The following is a 12,494-nucleotide window of genomic DNA, read 5'->3' on the forward strand; positions in this document are numbered from 1 at the left end:
CACCAAGAAGCAGTAGGAAGAATTCACTGTCTGTCTATTAAGTTCTTTTTTACTGTAAAGCCAATTCTGGAAGAGTATTAAAACAGTATTTTTAAATACTGCGTTTCCCTCAGCTCCTTCTGCAATTTCCAATTTCAAATGGTTGATAAAGGAAATCAATGTTCCCCCTTTAACATCAGGCTCGGGTGCTGGCAGTACCCATACGAGCAGCGGGATGCCTTTCCTCACAGCCCTCCTCAGAGAAGCTCGTGAGAAGAGCTGTAAGCATCTGGGTCACAAATCCTCATTTTAGCTCCTCACAGGTTAAAATAGAAATCTGTTACAATCCAGGTTCGTTTAAATGGTCTTGAAAACCATTAACGGCTTGATTCAGGGCCTATCTCCCCAAAATACACTTGTGCCTAATTGTTTTTTCTTCTTCAGCTGTCTCAGATCCAACACTCTGGCACCATAATGCTTTTGTCCGAGGTACGAAAGCCCCCCCAAGCCCCTGCACACACCTTAACTTCAGCTTGAGGCTGTCACTGGTAAGCCATAACATCCCATTATCGCATCTTATTGCTTAATGAGTCGGTTTACAAGTGATTAGTCACCTGATGCCAGGGTCCAGCCACGCTCCAGCTGATCTCCACCAGACAGGGCACTGCCCTTCTGCCTCCAGGCTGACAAACAAGATGGTGCCTCACGCCTGTCACCTACTTTGCCACTTCCCAATTAGGGATGCGGAATAGCTTTCCCTTAGGGATGTGCACAACTAGTATTGAGAGGTACCAGGCTAAGGCGGGAAGCACCTGCCCGACATACCAGGCTCCAACAGCCTCACTGCACTGAGTCCAGCCGTTAGGCCTGCAGCACCTTGGGGAAAACAGATTTCAGCATGGGCAGAGCAGGCACAGGGCAAGGAGAAGGCCCCAGGCAAAGCAAAGCAGCAGAGGGGTCCCAGGTGCTGCAGAGCCCATCTCCACCCTACAGCCTGGGGAGGACCCATGCCACAACAGCAGGTCGTTTCCTGAAGGAGCTGTGGCCACGGGTGTTCCTGAAGGGGTTGTGGAGGGAAAATGGGCAAAAGATGTTTGAATTTTTCCCCATTCTTTCTCACCATTCAAGTCTATTTTAGTTGGTGACAGATTTAATCTTCCCAGATGAACGTGTATTGCCTGACAGAATTTTGAAGTGATCTCCTTATCTTTATCTCAACTCATGAGCATTTCCCCATTCCTGTTGAGGAGAAGCAGGAGTGGGTGAGCACCCAATAGCTGGCCAAGGCCCGTACACCACACCAGGGAAGGGCACAGAGGATTCTGTAAAGGCCCCTTCCAACCCAGCCCCTTCCATGATTTGATCACCTCCTACTAGCAGGTAGCCACAGGAGCACTTATATTCAGAACAGATGAAGAATCTTTTGTTTTTTGAGGGGAGCGGGGAACCACCAGTAGAGCCACCCTAGACATTTCTACAAGACCTTTACTAAAGTTTTTCTCTTCCTTTCAAGCCAGCAGTCCTCCAATAGGAGAATTCCAGAAGAGAAGATCAGGGATTTCTTGATACAGCTTGCAGCAAAGGATCCAATTTTTCCAAAACTGTTATCGATTGCATCTAATGACAAGTACAAGAATCCAGATTGTTGTTGTTTTTTTTTTTTAATTTAAGATTACAACTTGATTATCAGCAGTCTTGACAGTAAAAATCCGTTCTGTCATACCTTTTGCCAGCAAGTTACAATGCCTCTCCTTTTCTCCATGAGGTGAAAAGACATTTCCTTTAATAATTTATTTCCAGGCTCTCCAGATCCCAAAGACAAAATGCACCTCGTCTTTCAAAAAACCCTTGACTGTGTTAACAGCTTTCATTTATCAGAAAGACTTTTCAACCGTATTATCAGCTCTTGCTGGGATGCTGACTACAAAGGCAACAGAAACAGTTCAGTATCTTGTTCACAGCAACAACTCATCTCAACTTTCAGGGTGCGGGGAGAGAGACAGAGCTGTTCTACAGTACGGCAAATTGAGAATCTAATTTTGGTTGTTCCAGCTAAAAAGGTAGGAGAGAAAGGGAACTGCCGGGCAATGCCCTGGTTTTATCTCACAGGTTATCAAAGCAAGAGCTGCATGCCTTCCAGAAGAGTACGGAACGACTCTCTGCAGACTTCAATAAGGAGGACAAAAAAGCACTGCTCAAGCTACAGGAGTTAGGCCTTCTCCACCTCAATATAGACATTCAGCCACGACCTGCCAAGAGGCTGAGTCCCAAACACACAGTGCTATTACCCAGCTTCACACCCCAGTAACACATCCAAATGTCTACCTCTGGAACAAAAACTGTAACTTTGGTATTGCACCAGACCTCCCAACCTCCCAACCAAAGTAAATGATGCCTAGAGCGAGGGATTTACTATATAGTTTTATCAGATATCAGAATTACAAGGATTACTACAAATGTTTCATGTCTGTGTAATTCACTACGCTACCTTCAAGTAGCAGAGAAACTTTACTGTGCTAGACAGCATGTGGTCACAGATGTTACATTCAAAAAATGGCCTGCATAATTAAGTGTGGTTTGCACACAGAAGCTATCATTTTTCCAGGGATCCTTCAACATGGAAAAACAGGAAAAACTAGAGATGAAAGGTGCAGGAAAACAATGACAATCTGAAAAAAGGGTTCCAGCCACAGATGTCTCGGTATATAGAAAGATGCAGTGGCTGACAATCAGCTTCCCCATCCAGCTAACATCTGGCACTGGAAGTTTTTCCTCTCTTCTTAAAGAATTAGCAGTCATCCATGGAAGAGGCAGCTTGGCCAGGCACAAGTGCAAAGGTTACAGAGCACTACCCAGTGCTACCACATTTCTATGCACAGCTCACACATTCAGCCAAGCCAGACAGATAAGACTGCATAGTCCTTTAATAAGCTACAAAAGCTCTTGCAAGACACAGGTGAGATGAGCTTTAACATCACTTTACATGAAGTTCCTAATGACTCTTCCCTATCCAAAAAATTTCTTCTTGCAGGCTTTTCCTCTTTTTAGGTCAAAAAATAAGCAATTCAAGAGCTTGTCTTATGAAGCTTTTTGAACTATATCTATTTTCCAACCATTCACCAAAACAGCCTCAATCTTCCAACAAAATGAAACCTGAATTTTGCTGGTGAGAGTGATTTCATTCTTCATGAATAATGAGATGAAGATGCAGTGGTGCACACAAAACCTATACCAAGAGTACTTTTCTTTCATTTATCTCATTTCAGATACACCTCAAATTCAAAACCAGAACTGAGCCAGCAAAGCCCCAGTACTGACTTCAAGAGCAGCCCACTGCCTGATGACATCCACTGGCTGTTTTCCGGTGGGAAGGACAAAAACAACCAGTCGTACTTGCAGCAGAGATGCTCTAGGTTGGACAGTTCCTCCAGCTTTAAGACCAGTGAGACAGGCAACTCAGGAAGGGCATGGAGCTTCTATTCTAGGAACTCTTTATGAAAGAGCAACAAACTCATGCAGAGGAAAACTGAGTGCTCCAACAATGCAAGAAAAGGGGCTGCAAGTCTGGGAAGTCCCTTTTGTCTTTCTAAGCTAAAGATACTGCCATGCACAGGGGAACTTCTAGCAGCAAGGGGAGCTCTTGATGTGTGCAGAGCACTTGCTGGGCCAGGAATGGAATGTCAGCAACAGCAGATGGCATGAATTTCACAGATTTCATAATGCACGCCAAACACGTGCATTACTGACTGGAGGAAGGGAGGATACAGGTACAAACGTGGTGTCTGAGAGGTTATAGCACATGCAAGTGAAAGTAAAAGCACATCAAAGATCAGATTACAATGTTTAACCTGTAACTACCCTCCAGGAACTGAAAGCAGAGGCAATTAAAATAAGTCTTGTCTCCATGCCTCCGTTTCTATTATCTCTGCCACTTGTTCAGGGAATGGGCAGGGGCTGGAAATGAGTTTTCATCAGGGTGCTCAGTATAATGAACATGCCAAGCTCTACATTGCCACAACACTGCAGATTATGCAACAATACAGTATTGAAGAAATCTCATGTGGTATTAAAAAAAACCTGCCTACTACAGATTTGTTCTAGGTATCACGGAGACAAAACCTGCACCCCACTAGCCCATATTTAAAGGGGCACCATTGCCCATGGTTTGACTTCAGTCTGGAGCACCAGGAGGAGTCCTCCAAACTCATCCCCCACAACTGCAACATCGCATCCTGGCTAGCCTCTTGTGTGCCTCTTCACTACGTCTATAAGGACTACAACAAATCTAAGCCATCTGCAGCCCACTTGCACAATTTGTAAGATGAAGAAACCCAGCTCCAAAGCAAACACATCAGAGTTTAATCCAAGTTAGATTGGGTAATTAGCAAATAAAAAAGTTATACTCACACTGTAAGAAAATATATCATACATAAACATATGGTCTCTTCCTCTCTAAACACAGGAGGTTATTCACAAGAGTAGGGAAAAAACAACCAACCAGGCACAGCTTCTAGAGGAGAACCTTATGTCCCATGCTGCATTAAAAGAGCTAGACATTAAATAGTCTTCCAGAGGAAGCATTTAGTTCTACACTCTTCCCTGCAGGTCTAAACAAGTTTGTGAGCCTGAATAGCAGATCTCTCCTCAGAGACTCATCAATACTGCCTTTCATCCACTGAATCATTAAGCGGCCACTGCGCACACTGGGCAGCTATTTTCTAAACCCACAATATTTCAGCTGGATCAAAACTAAGGTAATTAAAACATCAAGAAGCATTAATTCATTCAAGTTAATGCCTACACAGGACAGTCTCACAGCAGAGCCAACAACCCTGTGCTGGTAACACCATCACGGATGGGCTTTCATCACCTCTTCCCAGCTCTCCCATGAAGCAGGAGAAACCCTCATTTCTGAGCACTCACTGCTCAATCTCAGCACAACTGCTATCACACCAGCAATCAAAACAATCTCCAGGACCCAACAAACATCAGTATTCTGACAACAGATACTGACATGCATCCACACATAGTGAACCTTTTTATACCACGAACTGGCTGTCTCTAGGTACATGCTTGTCACTAGTGTTGTGAACATCAACAGAACCAGCATTCACAGGTTTGTAAGAGTACTTTTTAAAAACATCCAAGGTGATCTCTTAAATGCTGTTTGTACATTTTATGTTCACTGACTAGAACTGCAAAAAACCACAGAGTTCATGTTCACCAGACATTGCCAGATTCTTCACTCTCTATTTCTATCACCCCGTGGTTAAGATGCTCCAGTCATACCTCTCCACTAAGAAACAGACAGCCCTTAATTTCAGTTACAGAAGAACTCAACTTGTGTTGAGAGCTGATCATTCATTTGTAGAAGTCATCTGTTCTGCCTGCAAACACTGGGTTATCACAGGGGAAACAGCAGCAACGAAGATAAATGGTGTGTGTGGTGTGGATGTGCATAGCAATATGTGTTTCACACAAGGAGCTTATAAAAACATCCCCTCATTAACTCAGTGCTCCACATGCACTCAATTTCTTCTTGTCCTAGGGGAAAAGAGTAGTAGTCAAGGAACCTGCAGACTCTCTCTAAAATGGAAGCCATTCTTTGGGAGCTAAGTCACACGCTTCCAGAGCACTTTGAAGATGAAAACTGCCATGGTCTAACCACAAGGCTACCAGACATTTTGTCTCCTGTCTTGCAAACATCTTAGCAGTCAGGCTACCTCACAGCTCAGCAGGAAGAACTCAATTACCTTCCTTAAAGGTCAGCAGTGATAGCAGTGAATTGGGGCAGCACTCAACATCTTACAGCACCAAGACAGACATCATTTGGAGCTGGAAAACCAACACTTGTAGAGACAGATGCCCCCTAGCACCCACCCATCTTAATGTGCTCTGAAGCAGACCTACACACTTCTTCAGCTACAGATCCTATCCTGCTGCTCAAAGTCATTGAGCACTTTCTGCTCAACTTCAAGGTTACACATGCGCAGACCATGAAACTTAAAGCTGTATCTCAGAAGTACACCAACTTCTATATCTTGAAAAACACATCACAAAAAAAATGAAAGGAGGTAGTGGTGTACTTTTTTTTTTTTACAATGCAATATGCACAAAACTGAGGAAGGAAGCAGGAAACTCTCCAACTATCACCTTTGGTTAGGCATTAACCAGTGCTGAGTCTGTAATTACAGACTTCTTGTCCTCCAACATTTGTTCAATTGTGATTCATGCAGTACTGCACAAGTCCTTCCACGCTTCCAGCACGACAACCTCTATCACACAGCCCTTGGCATGCCAGCAGGTCCTAAAGTACTCCTTCTAAAAGGCATTAAAAATCCCTGCCCCAGAACAAGCCCACATTGGACACATTTATGCAGCGAACGTTCGGCAGCTGTATGAATTGCTAGCACTTACACAGGCATATGCAGACCAAGAATGTGTCCCTAGTAATAATAAATGTTTTACAAGTATGTTCCCAGCTATGCCATCCTGTCTGAGCCCTAGCATTGAAGCGGGTGTGCAGCAGTGCCCTCCTGCATCAGCATTCTTTCAGCCATCCCTCCACGCCGCTGCCTCCCCCATAGAGATGTTTACAGAATGATGCTGCAGCTGCTTCAGAAAGGCGAGAAAGACAGTGGGGTAGGAAATCAGTGCAAATGGTAAGAAATCAGAGCGACAGGCTCAGGACAATGTGCCATTCTGGTGGAACCTCTAAGAACAAGAAAATGGGGAGAAAAAGCTGCAGCTGCATAGAGGGGAAATTAACTCGTCACGCTTTTTGGGAAAAGGGAGAAATGACCATTTTCTGAGTTTGAAATAGAATTAGGCTGCCCTAAAGATTGTCATGCCAGGGATGTGCCAGTGCCACAAAGCACATGCAGCAATGGCACAACTGAGGGTTTCCCTCCCAGCCCCACCTGCACATGGCACATTCCACTTTTTCTGTTCTCCTTAGAACAATTACCATCCCCAACAGCTGGACTGAAACTAGACCTTAAAGTCATTGAACTGAACATTCCTCAGCTCTGCAGAGAAACCAGGCTTCAAATACAGCACAGCTGCAGCGCTGTCAAATCACTCCGCATCAATGGCAGCAGCTTTACAGACTGCCCGTACAGACAGGCTGCCCCTCGGACTGACACAGATGCAGAGGGCCCACAGCTGCACTTGTCACAGGCACCGCCTCAGCCTTTCTATCTGTTCCAGCAAATATTTTTTTGACTCAGTTTATATTATTGATGTGAGCAGCACAAGGCCATCCAACCCTCGCAAGCAAACCATGCCTACTTAACAAATGGTTCTTAATCCTCAGTGTGACCACCCCCGGCTGCATCTTCCACAAAAAGCAAGATTAAAATGCTGCTTCTCACCAGTCACATCCTAATCGCAGATAAGAGGCCGGGAAAAAAACAAAAAAACAAAAAAAAACCATAAATATTTCTCATTCCCATATGCTCACTTCTTTCTCCTCTGGTGGAAAACAAGGGCAGGAGCTTTGTGTGGCTGAAGGCAAAGGGATGCTGCCTTCCCACCCCAGAGTTTCACTGGGGGGAAGGGGAAGGGTCACTTCTTTTAAAGCACGAAAGTAGAAGCTGCTGCCAAAAGCAAAATGCTGTTTTCATTCAGATTTCAGCTAAGAAGATCACAAATAAAACACATACACTTGAAAAAAAAATCTGAAATTTTCTAAAATTCTACTCTTCCTCTGGAACCTTCTTATTTTCTTCACAGTTTACAGTGCTCCTCACAGCTGCACTCCCACCACATATGGAGAGGTGACTGAGCCTCACCAGAATCACAGAATTCAGTACACTCTCTCAGTATAACTGAAGTCATGGACAATCAGCATCAGTTCAACCACCCCATCTGCCTTCCCCCCCATGCCTACCCCATGGTTTTGGGTGCTGCAAGTCCTGCCTACCAAAACACCTGCTGGCAACAGAGAGAAGACAAATGAAGAACATGTGAAAGGAGAAGAAACAACATCAAGCAATAAGCTATAAACACTGCTGATTTCAGTCTTTTCTTGTTCTCCCTTTTCCATTAAGAGAGAACATTGTGATTAAAAGAAACATAAAATTAGGACTCATAACGAAAAGTAGCATTAAAGAGAATGCTCTCTGCATGAGAAGACAACATCTTTTGAAACCCATATGCAACAGGCCCTCCCAAAAATTATCTGCAGAGATTTGCTTTGCACTACAAGAAATATTGAAATTAACTGCACATTACAGCATCTCATTTCTCAATTGCCAGAAATGAGTTACAAACCATCCAGATCAAATGCTCTCTTCCCACGGGGAGCCCCAGAAAGTATGTTGCGTTCAAAGAGAAACGGCACAGCACTTGAATGCTGCGCACAGAACTACTCCTCTGAGGGGTCATGCATGCTTTATTTTCTCTTGTATAAACTTCCATCACTTTGAAAGAGATCATACATAAGAGCACGACAAATTCCAAGTGCCACATACTCAGTGACGCATCATAGGACACGCCAAGGCTGTGACAATGGACAAAAAACGTAGGGATGGGATGGGCAGGATTTTCCTATTTTAGAATTCTTTAATCTGACCTTGAAATGCAAGAACCGAGTTCTCAAACACAATGGCTGAGTACAATTCCCACTGTAGACCTTCTACAACCAGTTCCATTACCACGTATGTTTACGTACTACTCAACAAACATGACCCTCATTTTGTATGGAAAACATGGATTCCCTGTGTTACAATACTGAAGTTCCACACATTAGGTAAGATAATAGGAGGAAATTCTTCACTCACAGTGCTGAGGCACTGGCACAGCTGTTCAGAGTTGTGGGTGCCCCATCCCTGCTCAGGACCAGGCTGGATGGGCCCTGGGCAGCCTGAGCTGGTGGGGGGCAACCAGCTCATGGCAAGGGTTGAGGCTGGGTGAGCTCAGAGGCCCCTTCCAACCCATCTTATGGGCATTAAAATGCTGCGTGAGACATTTACATTATTTGTTACACCTGTTTTATTCGTTATGTTTACTTGTTATGCTTAACTTAATGTTCTCAAAGTGACATAGCTTTGCTCATTATTAATCTGGAGCTTGTTTGGTTGAGCATTAATGACAAAACTGTTTTTGGCAGAGGACTGAGAAAAAAAACGGAGTTTCTGGAGAAAACATTAAAGGCAGATAACTCAGCCAACACGAGATAAACTTGCTATAAAAAAATGTGACACATCAGTCACATTGGCCTGCAGAGGCCTCATTAACTTTGAAAGTTAACACAGTGCTGAGACAAATGGACGCGAGCAATCACATTACTCGGGATTACACTTCCCGTTTCTGTAACCTCGTTGACATCAAGGAGAGCTCGGAATTAACCCCGAGTACACCTGAGCTAGCTCGCTATCAGTGTGAACAAAGACAAAAATTAAAAGTCAGTCCATACGCACCATGTGCTCATCACCTTGGCTGCACCACCTATCTGCAGCCACTGGCACAACTTCAGAGCGCCCTCACTATGGTGCTGATTAACCCCGCTGTCTTCGCAGCAAAGATGAAGGCAGAGCAATACACACGATAAAAAGAACCTGCAAATTATTTAGTTAAAAAAGGCGGATGCTGCAGCAAATCCCTCAGCACTGCAGGGCATTTGGGGCCTTGATCTCTGTCTATAATGAGAAATAGGCATAGATGTGCATTGGGAGTGCGTGGGCAGACTCCCACGCAACATCTCCAAGGTTCTGCCAGAAGCCTGCCCACACAGACCCGACTGCATGAAGCAGCACTTAAAATGCTAATTTCCACTTTACTACCGAAGGTATGATTAGCTGCAACGTTCTGGTTCGCTGTCAAAAATAGCTGCTTTTTTTTTTTTTTCCCCTCCAGGAAAGTGTCACGATTCTTTGCACACAATTCACAATGAGCCTTACAGCATCTCACTGAATTAAAGCTCAGGTACAAACTGTTTGTTCGACTCATGCTAAATAACGAACAGATTCTTTAATTGCACCAACTACCACGCTGTGATTTTTCCCAAACCTTCCTCCCCAGTAATTCCCAGTTCACCAAACAGGTTCCACTGCTATGGTGGATTAAAATAAAAATTCACACCTGTGCACATCTCCATACGCTCATGTCAACATGTTTCTGAGAAACAGCTTTCATTCCCATGCAAGTAACAGTGCACGCAAAAAATAAATCGACAGAGCCAATGTGTATTTGCTTAAGAGCATGAAAAATCAAAAGTGCATTGCTCGTGGAAAGCAGGGAACAAACACTGTCACCGCGCCTCAGACTGGAGGTCAGAACAGCAGTCTCCTGTACGTCCCCTGCAAAGCCCACTCCACCCGATCCCAGGATTTGTGACTGTTCCCTGTCCAGGGTGGGGTTTGCGGATTCACGTTAAGTGGAGCTGCTATGAAGAAGCACCGGGGCCACGGGCAGCACGGCTGCAGGACTGCTGCATTGTCTTGTCAGATGCACGCACACCTCCTCCTCCTCCCCGCAATCCGCCAGCTCTCTACGAGCCACGCTTTAATTAAACGTCTCCCAGGATCTGTTCTGAGGAAAGTGCACCTGAACCCTTGCCAAAAAAACGCAAGCAGCTTCTCCTCCTCCCAAATATACTGGAAGCCATTCACCCATGCCAAGGCTCCGTCCAGGAGCCAGCCTCGTTTAGCTTTAGGGTAAGGATGCCCTGCACCCACTCAAGCACCCATAGGTGCACCCATCCCTCTGGTTCTGCAGATCTTGTGTCCTTTGCAGACGGGCCTGCAGGCAAACAGCCTGCCCTTGTCTGAGGGAACGCTGCACTATTCTGCAGTATGGGGCTGGCACAGCGTGGGTCTCCTTCCACACTATTCATTTCCACCAGCAAAGGGTGGGAGGCAGAAGGGAAGCTTGCACAGATGCCAGGGGTGGATTCGGAGCTGTTCTCCAAGGGACCCTTTGGGTGCAAGGTCTGTGTATACGGTGGGAGAAATGGGGGAATTCAGTGCATTGCACGCACACACAGAAAGCAGCAATCAGCCCCTCCATGTGCATACACGGGGAGTTGGAAATAGGTGATCTCTATGGTCCCCTCCAGCACAAGCCATGCTCCGATTCTAGAAAATAACACCACAGAGCACACCGAGAGGCAACGGAGCCACAGCCAACTTCGGAGCATCTCCAAGCTGAGGTTCCCTTACACTGCGCTCATCGGGAATCCCTCCGTGCCCTCCCAGCCCCACCCAGGGCTGGCACCCGCCTCGCTGCCTTCATTCTGGGGGCCAGCAGCACCAAAAATATAATAAGAAATAATAACGAAAAGGAACAGAAGGTGGAGGAGGGAAAGAGAAAAACACACATAAGGAAAAAAAAAAAAAACAACCAAAAAACAAAAAACTGACAGGTTCGGAAAACGCTGCCCCTGCTGCAAGATAACAGCGTGCCGCGGGATGGAGGGAGGCACGCAGGGAGGGAGCCGCGTCCCGGGGCCGCCCGAGCCCCGCGCAGCTCCCCGCTGCCGTGCGCTTCCCCGGGCAGTGCCGCGGGCTCACCTGGCCGCCCCGGCCCTTACCTTCATGTCGCTGATGATGGTCTGGAAGAGCCCTCCGAGCGCGCTACATTCCTTCTCGATCACCGCCTCCATTTTCCTCGCCCGGCAGTCGGGAGGAGGACGCGCACGCTGCTGCGGCTCCGCTGCTCGGCTACGGAGAAACGAGACCCCCGCTCCCACCTCACGGAACACCCAGACACGAGGACAGACGGGCAAAAACCACCTCAGCTCGTCTCCGCCTCAAAACGATTACCTCTAAAAATGTAAAAATAAGGGGAGGAAAAAAATAAAAAAAGGAAGGAGCGCGGAAGGCGCTACGCACAGCGCGCGGCTCCGCTGCGGAGCTCCGTGCGGCTCCGCGCCGCGCTGCCCTCCCGCCCACGGGCAGCACCGCAGCCCATCGCTGTGGGACCGGCGGGCGCTGGAGGAGCCGCGCAGAACGATAAAAACGACCGATTCGGTTATGTATAGGAAGAGACGGGACCGCGTGCTGCGCCCGAAAGTTCGCAGCGCAGCGCCAAACAGGGAGAAGGCTGCAGCCCCGATCCGCTGCCCGCCCGCTCCACAACGCCCGCCGCTCTCCGGCGGCGGATCCGCCCGAACCCTCCTCCTCCTCCTTGTCCTCCTCCTCCCGCCGCTGCCGCTCCGCAGCCCGACCCCGCCCCGCTGCGTCAGCGGCTCGGCCCGACCTGCCTGCCGCGGGCACCGCTGCTACCGCGGGTTCGCGTCCCGCTGCCGGGGGGATGTGCGCCGTGTGCACGGGTACCTCCGGCTGGCTCGAGCGCTGCAGGAAGGAATGCTTCCCTGCTGTTACTCGGTGCAGTTGCACTAAGTTACGTTGTTTTAGGTGAAAAATGTCAAGTGGGCTGCCCACTTCGGCCTACCTGGGCTGGAATCACAGAATCACAGGAACCAAAAGACCTACAAGATCATCCAGTCCAACCATCCACCTATCACCAATAGCTCTCACTAAACCACGTCCCTCAGCACAAAATCCAAACGT

At 47.0% G+C, this 12,494-nt stretch overlaps 1 protein-coding gene across 12 annotated transcripts in view; it reads right to left on the reverse strand.

The window, feature by feature from the left end:
• MTSS1 (MTSS I-BAR domain containing 1) overlaps positions 1-12,112 on the reverse strand; it is a 116,814-nt gene extending 104,702 nt beyond the window's left edge. For 4 of the 12 annotated variants that reach the window (XM_031591200.2, XM_090137972.1, XM_090137969.1 and 1 more), the window contains exon 1: positions 11,513-12,111. In XM_031591200.2, coding sequence (XP_031447060.2) covers positions 11,513-11,584 — 72 coding nt within the window. In that variant the 5' untranslated portion in view covers positions 11,585-12,111. Of the gene's footprint in view, positions 1-11,512 lie in introns of all 12 variants that reach the window. The other 8 variants (XM_090137975.1, XM_090137971.1, XM_031591198.2 and 5 more) reach the window with 4 other exon arrangements.
• Between the last annotated feature and the right edge of the window lie 382 nt (positions 12,113-12,494).

Source organism: Phasianus colchicus, chromosome 3 (assembly GCF_987193195.1).
Source record: "Phasianus colchicus chromosome 3, bPhaCol1.hap1.1, whole genome shotgun sequence".
NCBI lineage: Eukaryota > Metazoa > Chordata > Aves > Galliformes > Phasianidae > Phasianus > Phasianus colchicus.